Here is a 20829-nt window from a genome sequence, read left to right as displayed (position 1 = left end):
CATCATGTGGAACATAAGGTGTTTTTGCCCACTGTCATTGGCAGGGTACACATAACCACAAACACAGTAAGCATGGGCAGGGACACTACATACCTTTTACGGCACACTGAGTCAATCTTCTGGTGCCTGGAAAGGAAGCAGTGAGGACACACCACTGGAGATGGTGGCACCACCATGTTTCGTTTACGATGGTGACAGCACAATCAACTGTACCCCTCCTACTCACTGGGCTCATCCTCTGACACCTTGGGACCAGCAGTCCACCCCAAGAGCCCAGAGATTATGCAATGTCCCAGGCTATAAATGCTGCCATACTGTGTTGCAGCTTATATTGCCTGGGGTACAGGAGTCACACTGGGCCGGAGCTACTGGCAGCTCTTCAGGCCCAGGCCAAGAGGTGAATGACCCCACACCATCTTTAGCCAGGTAAGGTTTTGTATGACAATAGCACTACCCTGCAGGCTGCCCTTTGAGTGACAACAATTACACCTGTACCTTGTCTGGCCCACGCCCTCCCCCTCTGCTGCTTCTCCCCTTTCTCTTTCACCTCCTCCCCTACCTCCTTCACCCCTTCCTCCTTCTATGTGATTATGGAAAGAGGAGATGCTGCAAGGATTTGGGGTTAGGGAAAGCAATGGCAACTGGTTAAAACAATTGGCAGCTGCAAAGTGGACCTAATTGGATTTTTGGGACTGCCCCATTTGGTGGTAGACTCATTTGCATCCCCTTTGGTTCTCGTTGGAATCATTGGAATGTTTCCTGTGAGCTTTTGTCCAGGGACAAAAAGCAAGGGCAGGCAGTAGCAAAAATTAAGTGTGCAATTCAACAGCTATAGGCTGTCCACCCTTCCCTAGAAAGAAACCTTGAAACTCATAGAAAACAAAAGTCCCAACCTCATCAACACACAGTGCCTGTATGCCAGCTTGGCACTTCAATTGCTTCCATACCAGCTGGTGAAAACAGCCCCCTTCCTCTAGTTCATAGCCGGGACAGTCCCACAGTATTATTTCCCCCACCCGCCAAGGGTCTTAACTCTTTCTTACTCTGTCCAATACTAAAAAAAAGAAAAAAAAAAAGTGTTTTTTTTTGGCTTTATATACATTTTTGCTCGTGGAAAGTGCTAGAGAAAAAAGAATTAGATGTAAAGTCGATCTAAACCCAGTCACTAAAATTTTATGTACGCTTTAAAACCGTTAATGTAATGTGAAAAGCCATTTTCAATTTTGTTTTTATAAACTAATAATTGTCAGTCTCCCACACACCCCTGATGGAGACCACAAGTAGCCATGCGGACACACATTGCGTAGGTATGGACCAGTGTGTCAGTATCAGGAAGCTAGTCCAGAGCAATGATCGGCAGCGAACGCTGGGAGTGAGTGTACGTACACAAGTGTCTGAAAAAGGCTGGAGGTGATCAGCAACACTTAGATGCCCAAAAAAAAGTTAGGCTTTATATAGACTTAAAATATTCAGGTTTTATATGTAACCTGGATAAAGTGTATGTTCTTCCAGCAATCTCAATTTTGTATGCTTATTAGCTGTATGCATAAAAGGTTCACTAGATAGCCTGCTGTCTTTACTACTTCCCAGTGTTCCCGTTTTGTTTTCCTGATGCAGCCTCAACCAAAAAAAGCTGTGTGTGCTCCAGGTCAGTATGGGTTGGACCTTACACGGGACTAAGGACATGCCCCAAACCGGGCAATTGACCACTCAGTTACCATGCACTTTATCATAGGAGGAAGGGGAGAGAGTCACAGCTTCTCTTATACCTGGAAGTACCAGGGGATAAACCAGATGACAAGGACGTGCAGGGATGGCAAGTGCCAGCAATAAATTGTTGTGAATGGGCAAAGTATGGGTTTGCTCCCATTAGGCCAGGGGTGGGCAACTCCGGCCCTCCAGCTGTTGTGAACTACAAGTCCCATGAGGCATTGCAAGACTGACAGTTACAGACATGATTCCCAGAGGTATGTTGACATTTGTAGTTAAAAGCACAGCTGGAGGGCCAGAGTTGCCCACTCCTGCATTAGGCTCTACAGGAAATAGTTCAATTATTCAAAGTGAGCAGAGGTTATTTAGTGATGAGTCCTCAGCTTATCAAGTTCCATAAAAGAAGTAAAGGTCTGTAGCTAAAGCGTTAGCCCAGGGGTAGGCAACCTCCACACTCCAGCTGTGGTGAAACTACAAGTCCCATGAGGCGTTGCAAGACTCTGACAGTAACAAGCATGAGCCGTTAGAGGCAGAGGCATGATGGGATCTGTCGTTTCAGCACAACTGGAGGCTGCCTACCCCTGCCTTAGCCATTATAGGAATCCGTGTGCTGAGAAAGAACAGTTGTTAGGGGAGGTTCTGCTGTATATTATAACAGAACTGAATAGTCTACAACTATGGCAGCACCTTCACAAACAACCAGTCTGACATGTTGGGTCAGGAAGCACGTCCCAGAGAGAAAAGGGCAAAGATGGAACTCTCCCAGCAATTCACACTTCTGCATTTTGAAGACCAGAGGGACATAGAATTTCAGTTCTCAAGACTGTAGCTAGATGGCAGAATATCTCCGCCGTCATTATATCGCGCAAACATGCAGTAAGAATTGTACTCTCAGAATTGCTACATAAGTGACATTTATTAATATTCTGCTATATTTACATTTTTAACATAGTAAAACTTTAAAGTGAACTGCCAGTCGGCAAGTAAAGGTGCATATCATTCTACACAAAATGCAAAGATTCTGCTTACACAGTTGAAAAGCACAAGAAAGTACAAGTATTTTATGGACCCACCCAAACCACAGCAGACAGCCCACCGCATGTTTACAATGAAAAAAAAAAAAAAAACAGTTAATTATTTTCCAGGTTAACAGACCAGGTAAAGTTCCAATGTGCAGGTTGAAGAAGTTAAGTCCAGGGACAGCAGAATGTGCAGTGAAGAGAGGTATTACACAGTAACCTGACAATCATTCCTGTGCAATACTGTGCACCCTGGATAGCCTTATTTATTTACCAGAGAAGACGTACACAAAATGTCACCATATCTCTTGGATGGTGGACAAAGCTACAAAAGTGATGATACATGAGGCCAATGGCAATTCTGTTATACCTACCTTAAAGGGGAGACCCTTAATAAAGGTATATCAATCATCTACTTCTGCCTCTTGGTCACGGTAAGCTCTTATTTTAGCTTTACTCTGCTGTCACCTGTCATGGTGAAATCTAGCATTATGATGTGACTACAGTAATGCTGTTGGTATTTATTTCTCCAAGGGCCCGTTCACACCAAATGCACGTGGCAGCCTTGCCCAGCACTGACCCAATGCATAGCCGAGGCAAAAAGCCTTGTTTTCAATAAGGTCAATTCACACCAGTGTTGCGATGGTACTGCATGCAGTACTTTTTAAACAGGTTACAACACAAACCATATACATTGAATAGAACTGAATGAAGTGTCACTTATGACATTTCAAGGAAGTTCTAACAACAACAAAAAATTCAACCGTGCGATGCACCGGAATCGGCACATCAACACTGTCCCTCTCAGTGCACACCAGCAGCCGTGCGTTCAGGGTGGACTAGTGGTGTGAACAAGCCCGGAGGAAGAATCTTGAAGTATATTGCGTGAAGGACCCTTCTGGATTGCTACACAGAGGGATCAGATGCTGTTTTTAAATTGAATATCCCGTTAGGTCTATACATTCACAGCACAGAACACAACTGGGTCATGATCTGGCAGCATGCTCGCCACACTTTATCAAACAGGTTTAATTTCTGTGTTTCCCCAACAAGCAACATATGAAGAATATGCCCTAAAACATGATGAAACCTTGGCACTCCAGCTGTTGTGGAACTACAAGACTGACAGTTACTGGCATGACTCCTAGAGGCATGATGGGGTTTGGGGTTTCACCACAGCTGGAGTGCCACAATTGCCTACCCCTGCCTTAGAATAGGTCCCGATGATTTCAAGGTCAGCAAAGTTAAAGTGAAATATCACAGAAGCTCATTTGATTGACACTTCAGGATTTTTTTTTAATACGCTGCAACTGAAAAAGGAAATACATTTATTTCTGAAAACCTGCCCCCCATAGAAAGGAGCACATCTTTTTGTCATGCTTAAATACTAATAAGTTAATAAGATTACTGCTGCCCACTAAATGTAAGGAGCTCAGGTGGGGGACTCTCTTCCCCATGCACACATTCACTGCACCTGCGATTTGGTGAACCTGGCTTTTCTGAGCCAAACAAGTTACATTTGTGTTGGGTAGATTCTTAAATATTTGACAGCAATACCGCCACTCTGGTACACATGAATAGTGGTGCAATATCATTTTATAAACTGTTTATTACTCCTGTAATGCTGTTTTGCAGAAGACAAAACAGAAATGAATCCATCATATGGCCACTCTAGGGGGGGATCTACTGATTTTCCGAATCCTAAAAGCTGAAGATTTACAAAAACCAAAAGAAAGAAACCGCAGAGGTGCAGCACAACCCAGCAATTCATTTCCCAGCTCACATCTCTATACCAAGTGAAAAATGATTGGATGCCATGTTCGGTCCCCTGCCTTTTTCCTCTATCACTGATGTAGCATGTTTACAATTCACCATCAATTATCCAAAGGGCAAGGTTTAATGATATGGTGCAAGGAGCAATGCATGGGGTTATTTACACTAGAGTATTCCCCTCTATTGATTCCATAGCTGATCTAGTGATGTGGTACAATCACCACTGTTATTTTCCAGTTAAGCGGACAGTCTTGTCCTACAATTGCAGCATTTAGTGAGTGTAGACGTGGGTGCAGTCAGATACAGATAACACAAAGGGAGTTATTTATCAGCAGTGAAATTCTGTACGCCAAGAGTAGCCAGACTTCGGCCCTCCAGCTACGCAGAGACTACAAATCCAATCATGCATCTGCCTCTGGATGTCATACCTGTGGCTGTCAGGGTCTTGTAATGCCTAATGGGATTTGTAGTTGCAACACAGCTGGAGGGCCGGAGTTTGCCTACCGCTTCAGTACACCATTTTTAACTTTGGATAGATTGGTAAGGGGTTAGAACGCCGTCAGGATCTTATTGCTGTGTATGTCCCCGACTAAGGAGATCGCCCTCTCTAATTGTCTTGGAGAGCACTATCACCAGGACTAAAAGGGAGAAAAGAATGCCAAACTTTACACTGTCACCAGAACATCAGTAGAAGGGAAATCTTCTAATGCGGACACTTGTTCCAGTGACAACTGTCTAAGAGGGCATTTCCACTTACATTGGAGAGATGTCCTATCACTTCCTGTTGTATCTACAGGAAATTAATTGAATCTCTCAGATGTCACATTGCTTGCAAAAATGCTTGACAAGGGGTTTTAACCATTACTTATTCTATCCAGAAGGTTATAGATTACTACCTTGTTCTATCTAAATATATATGCATTCATTACATTTGTTTTCCCGTAATGTTTCCCAGTAACTGTTTCATAGTTTAAATACTCATGAATTTCAAATTCATCTCTCTTAAAAGAAGAAACCAATTATAATATACAGATAGGTTACAACAGAAACAGTAGCAAAAACAAATAAATCAACGTATGAAGAATTGAACAAACTCTTTCCCGAAGCAGAACACAATACAATACACAAAAACATCAGTTCGGCAGTCAAATGAAGAGAGCGGGATAACAGAATGAAATGACACTGCCCCCTTCTGGCAGAAGGAGTGCAGTTCAAATGTTCTTGTTTCGTTTTACTAACAATATATAAGGCTTTATTAGTACTTCACAAACTTGATTGCGATAGCTTTGATTTAAACAGTAGCCACTAATGATTCCAGAATAATAATAAAACATATTTCTGCAAGTACTATTCCAATTTTACACCTAAAAACAAAGAAATGCTTATTTTCTTCTTCAACTGTATTTTTTTTTTTTTTTTTTTTGTCTACTTCTTTATGACTTTTGTTTAATCTCTAAATGAAGCAGGTATTATCCCATCGGTGTTTGAAACTTTGAGTCTCTTCCTGCGGGTGTCCATGCAGTCTGTCCGCATTTAAGGGAGATTTGCAGAGGCAGGAAGGCAGGGACCAAACAACTGAAAAAAGTGAGATAAACATATTAGATATAAACCTATCTTGCAACATGGAATGACAGCAATAAAGATGGCAGAAGTACTGTATGTCATTTAAAGGAGAACTATGAGTTGAGTGAAAATCACCCAACCTCATAGTTCGAGCCGACCTGTGACAATGAAACTGTCACATGTCGGCTCAATAGATCGGGAAGTGAGCGAACACATACCGTCGCTCGCTCACTTCTCGATCGTATCCCTGCAGAGAGCTGTGACTGTCAGTCACCACTCCCTGCAGGGGTTGCCCCCCTCCCCGCTCCGATCTTCCAGTGCTGACTGGAACGGAACGGACGGGGGAGGGGGCGGGTACAGCTGGCTCTGCCTCTGGAAAGGCAGAGCCCGCTGTCACCCACACAGCTGCGTGGATCTCGACAGTAATGTCGGGATCCGTCCCGGCTGCGGCGCTCTCAGTATATAGCTGACAACAGCTCGTGATATACTGAGCTTTGGGGCACGGGAGGACGCTAGTTTATGTCCTCCCGTGACCCTTAAGAGAACTATGGGGAAAACACTTACCCCATAGTTCTCTTTTAAATACCCCAGATATACTATTCCTGTAATTGTCACAAGGTGTAGTAGGACATAAAAGCTGCTATATAGCTGTGTCTAAAACTCTCTTATTTCTCTAGCCATGACCAAAGCCTGCCCAGTTGTTTTTTCATTTTCGGTGTACGTACATCTCAACTTGGGACTGTTAGGTTCCTGTATCAATTAGGGATGGACAAACTTTATATGTTGTTCCAGCATTAAGTAGGTTGAGGACTAAAATATAGACCAAGTGGCAAGGGTTAATTAGAGTCAGGGAAAATGTTACAGGGGGAAAGGTAGTGCCTATGTGTTAGGATTAGGTTAAATGTTAATATTAAATGTTACATTATGGGCATCATTTTATAATCAGACCTTGTCAAGTGTCTAAAGAAATTAAAACAGCAGCTCCCTGGAAAAGAAGAGGTACTATACTCACATCTCTAGCAGCTTGGGAATCTAACCGTGCCTCCATTCCAGTGCTGTAGCCTCCGTCAGATGCCTGTTTCCCCCACCGTGTGCTATCCTCTGATCCCTTACATCACTACAGAACGCAGCAGCTGATGTGCATTGCTCGACACAGTGCACATTTTCGGTAGAACCTTATTTAGAAAGTCACAAGTGACATTTCATTCAGTTCTACAGGCACAGCGGGGTGCGAGGAGGCTGTTCTGCGCTGAAAAAAAATACAGCATGCCATATTTTCTTTTCAGCTTCACACCACTAGGATTGGTGATGTGAACCGATCCCGTCTGTGACAAGGCAGATCGCCTTGTCTTGCTTTGGGGTTGAGCTGGAAACAATGGCCAACGCAGCCTCAACGCATATAGTGTGAATTGGCCCCAGCATGCAGTGGACACAGGAATCCAACACTCTCAGAAGTGTCCAATGCTGAACTGTTGAAGGCAGGAGCACTGAAGCAGAGGGGAGGTAGAACTAATGGAGCCATAGAGAAGCGAGTATAATTCCTCCTCTGGAGCTGCCTTTTTTTATATCTTCAGAGACCTGACAGGGTTAAAAAAAATTCCTGACAAATGTCCTTCGCCAGGCCTCAGCAGTAATATTACCTTTAAGGCCTTATAATTAGGTGCTTTCATAAGCTTATGCAGTTTTACTGATAATTAGATGTAAAGTTCACAGTCCTCCTCACGGATATAGAAGCCCCACTGACCACTTATGTATTGACACTTGACACTAAAAGCCCCAGGGAGAACATTCGATGGTAATCAATATCTTACCTTTAATAAATAAAAAGGACCCTGGTTCTTGGAAGAGAGGAAAAGTTGTCTGGCATCTTCCGAACCTTTGCATAATTAATGAAACCTCTGAGAAACAGAAGGAATCCTAGAAAAAGGAAACAATATATGAGAACAGGCATACAATTGTCTCAATCACTCGTATGGTTTCCTGTACAGGAGAACATTCCTAACACTGAGGGAATTTCTGCTAAGTCAGCCATGCTCTTGTAAGGGTAACAGCACTCTAATCGGACACTTGTCTTGAAAGAAATAAGTCTGCTGCCAACTGTTGACCTCTTCTGGAAAAAAATAGGGGTCTGGCTTTAAGAGGTGATAAAGTGCTTTCATTACTTCCGAAGTAAGACATTATGCTAACAGATAAAAGAATTGCCTATTAAGTGATCAAATACTTCTTCCCTGAAGCATCACTACAAGACACAGCAGTGGCACAGAGGCTAGCAGAGGCAAACGCAGTTTGAATTGGGGGGCGTAAGCATTTAACTCAACCCAAAGGGGTGTATTTATAAAACATTTGCAGAGCCGCTCGCTCTGCAAACATCTGTTCTCTGCATTATGGCCACTGTATGGAATCGAGAAGCAAAGATGTGGATGTAAAAGTCAGATGTTTGCAGAGCAAACATTTACACCCCAAAAAGTGTTAGATGTGAAGATTCTGCTAGTGGTTTTGCTGAGCTAAAGAGAGCAAACATTCCAAGGACAGTAAGTATAAATTGCTTTCTTTTGCACGGTTCATGTTTTTATTTGTGAAATCTGTCACAAGAGCAACATGTAGGCTGCCATTGCTTGCCTCTGCTCATGAAAATTCTAGTTCCTTGCTTCCGTGCTGACCTGCTGCCTTTCATATCTTGAGTCCTCTGATCAGAAATATTAAAGCAGGTAAGGGCTTCTGTCTTTTCTACATGTGTTCGGGGTCAGTGACTCCAAGTACTGAAGATGATGGATAAGAATAATAACCAGACAACAAGCATTTTTAGGAACAAATTCCCTCTGCCACATTATAACTGCAGGTCGGAACTGAGAGAAGGTAGATATATAATGCCAAGCAGCTGTAACTGATTGCAAGCACCACTTTGATCCAAGTCTGAATGGGTCACCAGTAGTGATGAGCTCGGGCGTGTTCGCAAGCGCCTCGTGCCGAGCCCGCCAGGAAGCCGTCAGCGCTCAGGGCCAATTACAGGCACTGAGACATGTTCCCGGTCCACAGCTGCAGAGATCGGGAAATGGCTCAGTGCCTGTGATTGGCCCTGCGCGCTGACGGCTTCCTGGCGGGCTCGGCACGGGGCGCTTGCGAAAACGCCCGAGCTCATCACTAGTCACCAGGCCAACATATTGCATCTTATTTTTATTGGCCCATGGGGCAAAATGCTTACTCTAAGCACCAGAATTGTAATATTTATTTGAATGGACTTTTTATAATTGGTCTTTCTGCATGCTGCTATTATACCATGTATTGCGCATAATTATGTTGTCTTATCTGTATTCAATTTAGAATATAAGGAATAGCACAGTAACGCCTCCTTAAAACAGAAGGAATTCCGATGTCTCCTTCCACCACATACCCAAAAAATATGAGGATGATTCCTCATTTCAAGACAGTCAGCAAAACCATGCAAACCATTGCTTTACCCCACATCCACCGTTGGTGTATATGGCAAATATGGTCTAATATTAGAGCTATTTATTCTAAACTGCATAAAGCTGTTTCAGGCTTTTTGGTAACCATCAGTGCAATGTATGGAAACCATGGCTCCTATGGAATAGGGATTGGAACACAATGGGACAGGATCACCTGTATGAATTGAATGAATGTTGGTTCTAGACTGCCTTTTTATAATATAACATCTGATGATACATCACAGTCTCCTGGATTTCTCATCACCCTGCAACTATTAGTACTGATTTTTCAGTCAATTATATCTACACACCAACTACTGGCAGGAGCTGCATTTCTCTGCAGGACTAGACATGGACTACACCTACTTAGTCAAACAGTGACTAGATCTTCATCAGTCCTTTTCTACTTCCATTGCTTACATTAAATACGAACTGTATACAGCGTTTTTTAAATTGTACTTACCCAATACCAAAAACACCCACCACAGCCAGTACTGGCCATCAAAGTATCCAGGAAAGTAAGTAGAAAACTGCACATAAATCAGAAAAGCCAACATGTAATAGGCAGTAATGCTAACAATGAACATTTCATAGACTACAAATGTGTGCAGACCTTTCTAACCTACTAAAGAAGGGCGAATACTCAAGTCCTACCTTCTAACATAATGATCTGGCCTCTGGCATTACAAAGGGCACTAGAATTTAGCACCATAATAAAATGTAGGCTATGAAATCATATAGATATCCTGCAGTCTGCATTCTTAACATTAGAGGGCAGCCCAGACCACATTATGCACAAGCTGTTAAATATCAAGCTATAATCCTGTATGCACGCTTTCTTTGGAGAGAAATGATTGTAAGTCTTTTTTGCCTTCCCATCCTCTGCCAGTTTAAAATGGAACTCCATAAAAACTCAGGATCCCAGTTTCATACCCTACATATCAGCCCTACCTTAAGTATACACAAATAGATTTTTTTTGTTTGGCCTGAATGCTGAATGAAAAAAACAGATGTCTCCATCATTGCTAGACAGCATGGATGGATGAATCTTCTGCTGTGGCTATTGCAGTCTAACAGTCGGCGACCCTACTGTCTGAATACATGAACAGTGAATTTAGCTGTTTGGCCCAACATTTTCAGCCTGGCATTACCGTGATACAGTGTATGGCCAGTCTTACTGCTATGGCTTCAAGAATCCTCAAATCTAATTGAAGTTTACCTTCTGACCTACATTTCACCGGCATTTGATCTCCTTCTGACCTACATTTCACCGGCATTTGATCTCCTTCTGACCTACATTTCACCGGCATTTTATCTCCTTCTAACCTACATTTCACTGGCATTTGATCTCCTTCTGACCTACATTTCACCTGCATTTGATCTCCTTCTGACCTACATTTCACCTGCATTTGATCTCCTTCTGACCTACAGTTCACCTGCATTTTATCTCCTTCTGACCTACATTTCACCGGCATTTTATCTCCTTCTGACCTACATTTCACTGGCATTTTATCTCCTTCTGACCTACATTTCACATGCATTTGATCTCCTTCTGACCTACATTTCTCCTGAAGTTGTCCTTCTTTTGACCTACATTTCACCTGCATTTCATCTCTTTCTGACCTACATTTCACCTGCATTTTATCTCCTGACCTACATTTCACATGCATTTGAACTCCTTCTGACCTACATTTCACCTGCAGTTGACCTCTTTCTGACCTACATTACACCTGTAGTTGATCTCCTTCTGACCTCCTGCTTGCAGGTTTTGCATTCCCACAGACTTTAATGGGAATGCAAAACCAGCTTGAAACGAACAAAGTCCATCAACACAAGCTCTAAAGATATGTGGATTCTTCAGTTTCTCCCATGTTTATGTAGGGAGGTTAGTGACTGCTTAGCTCACCTAGCTCTCATCATAAAGTGTATGTAAGGGCAAAATAAACACAATTCATCTCTGCATTACATGCACAGTTCCCCATGGTTTGTCTGTTTGAAAATACTGCAGGAAAAAAAAAAAATAGTGAGCTCCCAACTTTCTACCTCTGCTGCAGTGAAATACCAAGTAATGTTTCAGCCCTATACTGTGTTCTCCCCTGCTGGACTACAGAACACCTCAGCTTTATGCTGTTGAGATGGGGAGATGTTCTGTAGTTCAGCAGGGGAGACATCCATTTTCTATGCACAAAAAACTAGACATGTCAGTAGTAACGGATAAACCTGCAAGATTGTGACATAATCTGCCCTGTCTCTCCACCTTGTCCAATCAGAGAATGCCTTGCATCCACTGAACAAAATAAGTGTTATCTGAATGGTTGCAGTGCTGAGCGAGAGACTCCCTGTGAGCAGAGGGGGATCCGCACCGGGAAGGTCATGGCTATTACTGTATATAGCGTGGACTACTACAGCAGTTTTCAGAATGTCCAGCAGCCCTCCGGATATCAGATATTGATACTTACAAGTCAATGTAAGTTTCCATACAAGATCATTTCTGGAGTTCCGGTTTCAATTTTGAAGACATTGTGAAGAGACATTTTGGGGTGTTTTTTTTTATAAACAAGGACGAAAGAGTGCTTTCAGTAAAACTTACTCGGACAATTAATATCCACTTTATCAGGGACAGGCCAAATCCAGAAATGGCACCATATCTGCCAGCAGCTGATGTGGTCAAGCAGAATGACAGGAAGAATCCAATCCAGTTAAAAAGGAATGCCACTGAAAAAAAAACCAACATATTTAAGTGTGACACAGACTAAAATGTTAAAAAGTAAAAGAAAATCTATTTTGTAGAATCTGAATTTTCTTATTACAAACCGAAAGAAAAACATACTTATATGGTCCAGTATATCAATACCACACAGTGAATGACATGTTTATCTTTAAATAGCAACTTCTCTGTCCGTTAATGTTTTTTTCTATAGGAGATCAACCTACCGATTATTGGGGTCACTGCACGGGCTGATTACAGTTACAGATTATGTTGCTTTAGACCTTTTTAGAGTTTGTAAACTTCCCCTGTTCCTGTTTGTCAACCACTCCAACTTTCAAATGGGGGCCGATTCCATGAGTCTCACAAATTGCTCCATGAGACTCAGGCCAACAGCAGGCTTGCCATAACAATGAGTATTTTTTTTTAACAAATAATAGCCAATGGGGGAGGAAAATAAATAATAAAAAACATGAATTAAATCATTATAAATAAGGATGTTTATGGCAAAACACATTCTAGCTTGTTCTCTGAAATTACAGTGTGATTTTGTTACCAGGACACTTTAGATACAAATAATAACAACATCGGACAGTTTTTACCAGTCAGAGTAAAAATCACTAGTTGACTATTATATTATCAACATGTAGTAAAGGAGATTGGTACTCCAGATGTACATGCAGCTTCTTTTTATTCAATATAAATTGGCATATCCAGGAAATAAGAGACTGCTCTAACATATTTCACACAAAATCGCACTTAATCATAGAGTGGCATAGATACTCTATGATTTAGCACATTTTTGTGTGAATCGTGTTAGAGAAGTTTCTCTCGTTTTATGGATATGCCGACTGATATTGAATAAAATTTGGAGTGACGCTATCCTTTGCAACTTGTTGAATTTCTACCAGAGATAGGCTGGGCTGGCACCTGCGCTGCTTTTTGTATTATTATTATTCAGGATTTATATAGCGCCAATAGTTTGTGCAACGCTTTACAATATAAGGAAGACATTACAGTCACAATACAAGACAAGATGGTTTGTATTTGTATTACTTGAGGGTGGATTTACAAACCATTCACAAATCAAACAGCTATGCAAATGAGATTGCCAGTGCATTATGACCACGAGATGAAGACAGGGAGCACCATTTCCTATGCTCCTTGGCTCCACCTAGTGGTCATAATGTGCTGCAAATCTCATTCACATAGCAAGCGGTTTATAAATCACACCATTGGCATTTCTTTTTCTGATTGCAAACTATACCAGTTGAACTAAATAATCTATCCCTCATCCACGGGTGATCATCAGCAGGTAATCACAGCATGTCTGATAACATGCAAGTGGCTGCAGGTGCTGTCAGCTGTCATTGCTGCGTACATCACTTCTGACCCGCGGCTGTCCGCATGAGTCTCACAGAGCATTTCGCAAGATTTATGCAATCGGCCCCATTTGCAAGTGTGAATAGGGCCCAACCTGACACAGTCTAGCTCAGACTATATACCTTTGTTTCCATCAAAGATCCTCCTATATGTTAATGTCCAAAGCAAGAGATTGTTTCTTTACAAGCGATGTGATCTTTCCGTAAGATTGATTTGTACTATTTTATTTTAATGGCTGCAATACATATAGATTTTCCAATGTTAACAAGCAGATAAGAAGCAATGAGTAACATGACACATACAAAATTCACATATTTGCAGACTTTGGACTCTGAGTGCTAAAAGCCAACAATGCTCATGTTTTGCTGAGTGACTCGCCTCTGTAATCTGATTCTTGAAGCTGGCCTCAAGTCAGAACCTATTTTTCAGTAATATAGGTATTGTGAACAGCAATTAACATGTGTCTGTTATTTATAGTGAGATGCATTACTTTGAAATAAGAAGTTCCATAAAATGATGGGCCTGTAGCAAACACATGAAACCCAAGTCTAAAACCTGCCTGCTTCTGTGCCTTCCACACAAGTGGTCAGTGCACACAATGCGATGCCATTCCATTCCCATGATTAGAATTTTACTTTGACAGGCATAGCACATTTAGTTCATGTACTGCTAAAGTTTGCAATCAGAAAAAGAGATGCCAAAAGATATTATAATTGTCAACTGGTAATTTAGTGTCTGATTGTTGCTCTACTTAAACAGTCAGAAGTTCTTATTTATATATAAAGTGTCCTGATAATAAAATCAACTGTAATTTCAGGGAAGAGCAACGCTTTCTAGGCTCAGTTCCGCAAGTTATAATATACATGTTTTCCCATAAAGATTTTTATTTCTAGCCATGTGGTTGTTATTTTCAGCCATCGCTGATTATCATTTCAAAAAAATAATCAACGTTACACAAATAATGATTATTATTTGAGTCTGCTGTGTAAAAACATGATGTACAAAGAGTCCAAAAACCCAAACCACCCCTACTCCTCTTGTACATCATTGCTGGCAATGGCAGATACAAGTCCTACAGAAATATACCAAATCTATCTTCCTTGTGTCACATCTTATGTAAAAGAGCAGTGCTTGTCCCCACTAGATGGTAATGTGTATATAGCATATCACGGTCACTGTATTTATAGCAAGATCACGGTTTTGGAGGTTTGGCTGAATCCAGGGTTGTTCTCCAAGTGCAGAGCCATGTTTCTGGGTTTAATCCACCGACAGAAGCTTCTGCTAGTGTTTAAAGTATATTTTTACTCCGGTCAAATGTGAGAAAACCCCACTCACTAAATGTTTGTTATGTGTTTCTATTCACACAGCATACCTAAAAATAATTTTAAAAACATATCTTACCTTTTAGTAAAAAAAATCTGTACATTTTAAAAGTACGTGAAACTCTGGCTGTCCCCATAGAAAGACCATGGACACTCTGAGCTTCCTCTCATGAACATACACTGCTTCTATATCTTTATCCCTTTGTTCGGACAGTGTTCAAATCTAGTTTACTAGAGATCTGCCAGCAAAGTGCAGACAGGGTTAATGATGGTAAACATTAACCCCCCCAGCCCTCTTTTCCAGGGGAAAATTCAATTTAGAGAAAACATTTTCTATCAGAATAAAGCAAGTATGTAAGCAGCATATGTTTTAAGTTATGCGATGTGAATGATAACATGTAACAAATATAAAATAGGTGTTATTCCCAATATGGCTCTGTTACAATGGCAGTCCTGCTGCTGCTGACGCCAATGCGAGTAGATCAATACAAGCGTTGCCTCCCCTAATAGATGACCGTCAGAGCAACAGCTTTCTAGTTTGGGCAGCGAAGAAGAGATGACATAGATCAGGGATGTCCAAACTGCGGCCCTCCAGCTGTGGTGGAACTATGAATCCCATGAAGCATCTCTCTCCGGGAGTCATGTCTGTGAGAATCTTGCAAAGCCTCATGGGATTTGTAGTTCCACCACAGCTGGAGGGCCGCAGTTTGGACATCCCTGCCATAGGTGAAGCTAGGATGAGTCTTAGTGATTCTCTCAATGCAAGATGTTAGCAGTGACAGAATCGCTATTTTGTCATGGCTTCTCAAAGAAGAACCCCAGGCTACCCCAGCACTGCAAGGGCTAAGTGCGCGTTTTGTCTAGGTGCTAACATTTTAAAAAATAACTTACTCACCCAAACCGCCGAGCCGGTCCTGTACAATGCAGGTAGCGATTGACGCACGGCCCCATTGAATTAAATGGGGTGACATCCGCGTGCCAATCGCAGAAAAAAGGTACAAGTACCTTCTTTTTGCGGTACACGACGCGTGGCTGTTTTCCTGTTTGGAAGCATGGGCGGAACCGCGTGATCCGCCCGGCGCAACTGGGGTGCCATTAGAAAATAATCGCACCCACAGCGCGATCAATTCACACCTTGGCGACTCCTGACCGCGCGACAATCCGTTCGGAATCGTGCACGATTGCCACGCGGTGAGGTGTCGCCTAGGTGTGAACCTAGCCTTACGGGACCTTAGACCACTGCAGCAGTAGGGAGAGAGACCCCGAAAGGTCTGAAAGCAAGGCGGCTCAGAGGTTCGGGTAAATATAACTTTTTTTTAGCACCTAGACAAAAACGAGCAGTTAACCCTTGCAGTGAGATACTTATTATTAAAAAACAACATTCTGCATGGAGTTCTTCTTTAAAGTTTACAGGAAGCCTCAAACACCAAGGCGCTAAAGAAGATACAAGGTCAGAGTGGCCCATGGAGAGGATTTGTCCTCATGTCACTGTCCTCCAATAAAATCAGCACAGTGAATGATCCTGCTGTGCACTCGGCCTCAGTGCTGTTTTGAATGTATTACATGACATCAGCGAGAATGCAACATACTTACTGAAGAATGTGAGCATAAAAATCCCATCGTTGCCTATCCTGAGCTGATCTGCATCATCGAAATCATCCCGTGCCACAAAATCATCATCCTGCCACAGAAAGAAGTCGGTTAGGATACACTTCAGTTTTCAGATATCTACAGCAAAATATCTAGATGATAAAGTTACAGTTAAAGCCGAACAAGATCAGATGATGAAAACCAAATGATTTTTATTTTCCAGACAAGAAGAGAACAAAGAAAGTTTTTTTTCTTTTTTAAAGTACACGGTGAAACCTTGCGCTAATTAAAACGAAGTCTAGGAAAGCTGCCAGCATTAAAAACAGTGAGCACTAATGCTTCAATTCTAAGACACAAAGAATATATTTCAGGAAAGTCAACATCTTCATTGTGCAGGATCCTTCTCACCTAGGACACAGCAAAGGTCAGCTAAACCTAGAACACAATTCCATGTAAACTGTTGTTTTAGCATTCCAGCCTTGCAGCTCTGGGCCCTGGGGATGCAATATGCATGGAGTTTATATATTCTCACATCTACATAAGTTTCCCTCTGGGTACTCCCAATGTCCTTCCCAAAGTGTATTCATTTCAGGTATTTATACAGTGCCAACAACTTATGCAGCACTTTACTTAGTGCACATTCACATCAGTCCCTGCCCATATTTACAGTGTAAGGTCCCTATCTCACATGCATACACATGAGGGCCAATTTAGACAGGAGCCAATTAACCTTCCAGCATGTCCTTGAAGTGTGAGAGGAACTGGAGCACTCGGAAGAAGCCCACACAAGCAAAGGGAGAACATGCAAACTCCTTGCAGATAATAACCTGAACGGGATTTGAACCAGGGACCCCCAGTGCTGCAAGGCAGAAGCGCTAGTCACTACGCCAGTGTGCCACCTAAACCCAAATCAATTTTCATGATTCATGAACTGAATGATAGGGAAATCCCTATCATTCACACATTAGGGACAGTTAACCTCCCAGAATGGTTTAGGACAGAGGGGTAGGCAACCTTGACACTCCAGCTGTGGTGAAACTACAAATCCCATAAGATATTGCAAGACTCTTGACAGAGGCAAAATTACGATGTGCTTTGTAGTTTCACTACAGTTGGAGTGCCAAGGTTCCCTACCCCTGTCCTAAACCATTCTGGGAGGTTACTGTGTGAATGATAGTGGTAGGGATTTCCCTATCATGCAGTTCATGAGTCATGACAATTGATTCAATTTGTAAACTGTATCATTGTCTGGATCAGACAGACAAAAATGATTTGCCAAATATTATGAGGCTTTTGGGGATGTTATCGGGGGGGGGGGAGACAAAATAATACGATTTTTCTGTTTAAAAAAACAACATGCCTGTCCCATATACACATATAGAAAACAATGTTTCACAACACAAGCTGGTTAAAGGCTTTCTTAGCATAGTCTATATACCACTGAACCAATACAGTTTTCACTACAACTAGATTGTTAAAGCATACAGGAAGGGACGCACAGGAAGAGGATGTACAAAAAAAGCCGTTTCTAGATAAGGCAGAAGCAAGTGCCATACCTCCAGTGAGACTGGGAAGAAATCATCAAAAGTATCCCATCTCTCTCTGTGCTGAGTGAGAGCAGATAAGATCCAGAAAAGAAAACAGATATTCACCAAAGGCTAATACTGCAAAGTTCTCAGATGGGCAATGAATTACACCTGTTCTGGTTCAGAAAGTCCATAACTGCTACTAACAATCTAATTCTGAATTATACACATAAAGACAACTAGGATTGGTTCTAAACTTAAAGCCCATCACCCAGGAAATCAAAAACTACCCTTGCAGTGGGCCCGCTCCAGCACTTCAAGGGTTACGTTTTTGTTCATGCCTAGGGGGCAGGGGAAAAAAACTGTTTTACTGAACCCCACTCCTTCGGCTGCCTCTGTGTTATTAGACTGGCCCCACTGACCTCATTGCCTCTTACGCAGGTTCCATAGACCTGCATTAGACATGAGGACGCTGAGGGACAGTCCACAGCTGGAGTGGAGAGAAGAGAGGTGTATGCTGACCACTGGGGAAGCAGGGATCAGGTAGGTAAAAGTGCTTTATTCTGGTCCCCTAGGTATAAACACATAAAAGTAGCTCTGAATATATTTATTTTGCTACTAGAAACATAATTAGAGGCTAAAGAATATAACAAATGATAGCATTTTTAGAAAGAATAGAAAGCTCTAACAAAGCTAACAGATCTAATTAGCAGATTTTTTTCTTCTTCTTAAATCCCCCCAAAACGATCTGCCTGGTTTCAAATCCCTCCATAGCTTCCAACCACCCCACCTCCTTATTTTAGAGTGAGAATCTTGACAACCCCAAGTGTTTTAACCACAGTTGCTTCGGACTAGGTGAGTGGGGAGAACATTTTGTGCCAGAGTCGATCTGTGCCATAATGTTACATCCCACCTTAACACAACGTGTTTTCCGTGTTTGCGGATGACACCAAAATTGGGAGGGTAATAGACACGGACTTAGACATTATAACATTACAGGAGGACCTGGATAAAATAGGGGAGTGGGCATTAATGTGGCAGATGAGGTTTAATGTCGATAAATGCAAAGTAATGCACTTTGGAATTAAAAATAAACAAATGGGTTATACAATTATGGGTATGCCGCTAGGGAAGTCAGAAATGGAGAAGGATTTGGGGGTCATTGTAGACCACAAACTGAAAGGTAGTTTGCAGTGCCAGGCTGCTGTAAACAAAGCTAGCAGGGTCTTGTCCTGTATTAAAAAGGGGATGTATTGCAGGGACAAGTCTATAATTTTGCCACTTTATAGATCATTGGTTCGACCTCATCTGGAGTACGCGGTCCAGTTCTGGTCACCAGTACTAAGAAAAGATGTCCTTGAGTTGGAAAAAGTCCAGCGGAGGGCAACCAAACTAATTAGGGGTATGGAGGACCAGAGCTACGAGACGAGGCTACTAAATTTAAACATGTTCACATTGGAGGTGAGGAGATTAAGGGGGGATATGATCTCCATGTACAAAATGTTCAATGGTGGTAGCAACATTAGCGATAAACTGTTTAAAATTAACTCCATTACAAAAACTAGAGGCCACCACCTAAAATTGGTGGAAAAAAAATTCCAGCACAAGGGGCGAAGGGGGTTCTTCACAGTAAGATCAGTTAGGGTCTGGAACTCACTGCCACAGGCGGTGATTTCAGCAAATAATGTGGAATTGTTCAAGAAACTTTTGGACGATTTCTTAAGGGACCGTAATATACAGGGGTACGGGTACTCCTAGAATGAGATCCTAATAGGTTGGACTTGATGGACTAATGTCTTTATTCAACCTCAAATACTATGTAACTATGTAACAACGGTGAGGTGATGGCCAACGTAAGGTCTAAACACCCACCCAAGTAGGTTAGCTCTAAATCTTTTGCCTCATCTAAAAGTACAGTATATTCCACTGTAACCTCTCACCCTTGCAGCTACAAATCCCTTTGAATCCCTTTGAAAAAATCAACTCTGAACAGATTACATTGTAGCAATTTCTATATAAAGTTACAAAGTTTTCCTGGCATTACAGCATAGAAATCCGGTCCTGTTCTAATGTCATTACGGGTTGTATCAGACCGTCACATAACACTACATTTAAACAAGTACCCTGCTCACCCGGAAATATTCTGGCAGATTGCATTGACGCATATATTAGTTTAGAATCTGTGATTAACAACACATCTTGAACCAAACAGTTACCGATTTCATAATGTTATATCAGCATCTCAAAAACACATTAACCACTTCAGGACCACAAAACGTAAATATAAGGCGGCCCACTGAAGTGGTTATACCAAGAACGCAGCTGCTGCTGCAGCCATGTTCTTGGTGTCATTAAAAAGCCAGCGATGACTGTGCGGATACAAGCGATCCGGCGTCTATACAGACACCGGATCGCTTGTACGGTGCAGCGGAATGTGCTGCCCCCACCCCCCTCCGACGGGGCTCCACTGTCCCCCGTGTGGGGCCCGGGACCGGCACGCTTCCAACCGCTGATCTCTCCTGCGATCACTGGACCTGGAAGTGATGTGTATTACATCACTGCTGGGGTCACTATTTACATTCTCCGGCTCTTAGAGCCAGGAGAAGTTGGAGAAGCAGAGCTCTGCTTTCTATGCTTCTTTGGGGTCCCTAGTTGACATTAGGGGTCTGAAAGACCCCTGATGTCTCCATAAAGAGGACCTGTCACACCCTATCTGCTATTGCATAGGGGCTTGTTAGCCCCCTATGTGATAATAATAAAGTTAGTGTGTGTGTGTGTATATATATATAT

At 42.2% G+C, this 20829-nt stretch overlaps 1 protein-coding gene and 1 long non-coding RNA gene across 2 annotated transcripts in view; one reads left to right on the top strand and one right to left on the bottom strand.

The window, feature by feature from the left end:
* Positions 1-4153, top strand: part of LOC108794563 — a 15622-nt gene extending 11469 nt beyond the window's left edge. Inside the window, exon 3 of the long non-coding RNA XR_001941717.1 lies at positions 3974-4153. This is a non-coding gene — a long non-coding RNA (uncharacterized LOC108794563). The remainder of the gene's footprint in view (positions 1-3973) is intronic.
* A 1578-nt stretch (positions 4154-5731) lies between these two features.
* NDFIP1 (Nedd4 family interacting protein 1) overlaps positions 5732-20829 on the bottom strand; it is a 39156-nt gene continuing 24058 nt past the window's right edge. Inside the window, exons 4-8 of the mRNA XM_018565627.1 lie at positions 16517-16604; positions 12102-12226; positions 9975-10041; positions 7877-7982; positions 5732-6077 (exon numbers count right to left, since the gene is read on the bottom strand). Of these exons, the coding sequence (XP_018421129.1) occupies positions 7879-7982; positions 9975-10041; positions 12102-12226; positions 16517-16604 (384 nt within the window). The 3' untranslated portion in view covers positions 5732-6077; positions 7877-7878. The remainder of the gene's footprint in view (positions 6078-7876; positions 7983-9974; positions 10042-12101; positions 12227-16516; positions 16605-20829) is intronic.

This window comes from Nanorana parkeri, unplaced genomic scaffold (assembly GCF_000935625.1).
Source record: "Nanorana parkeri isolate BGI_ZX_2015 unplaced genomic scaffold, ASM93562v1 scaffold867, whole genome shotgun sequence".
In the NCBI taxonomy this organism is placed as follows: domain Eukaryota; kingdom Metazoa; phylum Chordata; class Amphibia; order Anura; family Dicroglossidae; genus Nanorana; species Nanorana parkeri.
The sequence above is the reverse complement of the archived record's forward strand: the minus strand, read 5'-3'. Positions and strand labels throughout refer to the sequence as shown.